At 43.3% G+C, this 1658-nt stretch overlaps 1 protein-coding gene across 1 annotated transcript; it reads right to left on the reverse strand.

Annotated features, from left to right (window-relative positions):
* Positions 1 to 5: 5 nt before the first annotated feature.
* LOC103808373 lies at positions 6 to 1179 on the reverse strand (the record flags this gene model as incomplete). Its single annotated transcript, XM_009081154.1, has 2 exons — positions 924 to 1179; positions 6 to 841 (listed from the first exon to the last, which is right to left on the reverse strand). Coding segments are annotated over exons 1-2 (1092 nt in total), but the record flags the coding sequence as incomplete, so codon positions are not given.
* Positions 1180 to 1658: the final 479 nt, after the last annotated feature.

Raw genomic sequence — 1658 nt, forward strand, 5'->3', positions numbered from 1 at the left:
TTTACCTTTTTCCCTTCACTCAATTCCAATGCTCGGGTTAAGGCAATTAATTCTGCCCTCTGGGCAGATGTATTTGGTGGTAGTGCCTTTGCTTCTACTACTGTACTGACTGTTGTTACCGCATATCCAGCGTATCGGGTTCCATCTTCCATGAAGCTGCTTTCATCTGTGAATAACTCCCATTCCGATTGCTCCATCGGGACGTCTTTCAGATCTTCTCTCGCTGCGTAGGTGTAATTTATCACTTCCACACAATCATGCTCTAGTGGGCCTTCTTCGGTTGTGGTGCCTAGAAATGAAGCTGGATTCAAAAGGTTAGTTGTTTTTAGTGTGACATCATCCTGCTCGGTCAGGATCACCTGGAATTTTACCATCCTGCTTGGGGATAGCCAATGGCCTCCCTTTTGCTCTAAAACAGTGGTTACCATATGTGGCACATAGACATCTATGTTTCTTCCCATCGTGAGCTTCCTGTCTTCTTGTATCAATATTACAGTGGCTGCAACTGCCCGCAGACTCAGACACGCAGGCCACCCGGCACTTACATTATCCAGCTGTTTGGAGAAATAGCCTACTGACCTTTTCCAGCTTCCCAGATGTTGGGTTAGGACTCCCAGTGCCAGGCACTGCCTTTCATGTACAAACAATTGAAAGTCTTTAGACAAATCAGGTAATCCTAACGCTGGTGCAGTCATCAGTGCTTCCTTCAGTTTTAGGAAGGCTTCTTTCTGTGCCTTGCCCCAGCCAAACGGCTGCATCTTCTGAGCTTCATACATGGGTTTGGCAATTAGCCCAAAGTCCATGATCCACAGGTGGCACCATCCTGCCCTTCCAAGGAAGACTCACAGCTCATGGAGATTCTGGGGCTCTGGAATAGCACAAATAGCTTGGATAAAATTTTCTTTGCCCTTGGGAAATTTCACATCCCAGATAAATTACCGTCTGCTGGGCAATTTGTTCTTTTTCCTTGGACACTTTATATCCTCCCATGCCCAGTGAATTTAAAATTTCAATTGTTACCTTTATACAAGTTGTTTTTTCTTCTGTTGCTATCAGAATGTCATCCACATACTGCAACAGGAGATACTGATCTCTCGGTACCTGCCCTTCTTTGGTCCAAATCTCCAGCTCCTTCACCAGCTGGTTCCCAGATAAGGTGGGGGAGTTCTTGTACCCCATGGGAAGCTGAGTCCATGTGAGTTGGGTCCTTCTTCCGTTCTCTGGATTTTCCCATTCAAAGGCAAACAGTTTCCTACTTTCTTTGTCAAGAGGTATGCAGAAAAAGGCATCTTTTAAATGAATTACGGTAAACCACTTATAAATCTCTTTTACGGATGTTAACAATGTGTAGGGGTTCGCAACTACTGGATAAATATCTTTGGTTATTTCATTTATTGCTCTTAGATCCTGTACTAGCCTGTAATCCCCATTAGGTTTCTTTACCGGGAATATTGGTGTATTATATTCTGATTCACATTATTCTAAGATTTGATATTTTGGGAATTTATCAATAGTTTTTGCTATCCCTTGCCGTGCCTCTGGTTTTATAGGATACTGCCTAATCTGTACAGGTTTTGCTCCTTCTTTTAATTCTACATGTACTGGTTGTGCTAATTTAGATTTTCCAGGAATGTCCGTTTCCCACACTGAGGGAATTA

Source organism: Acanthisitta chloris, unplaced genomic scaffold (genome assembly GCF_000695815.1).
Source record: "Acanthisitta chloris isolate BGI_N310 unplaced genomic scaffold, ASM69581v1 scaffold13668, whole genome shotgun sequence".
NCBI lineage: Eukaryota > Metazoa > Chordata > Aves > Passeriformes > Acanthisittidae > Acanthisitta > Acanthisitta chloris.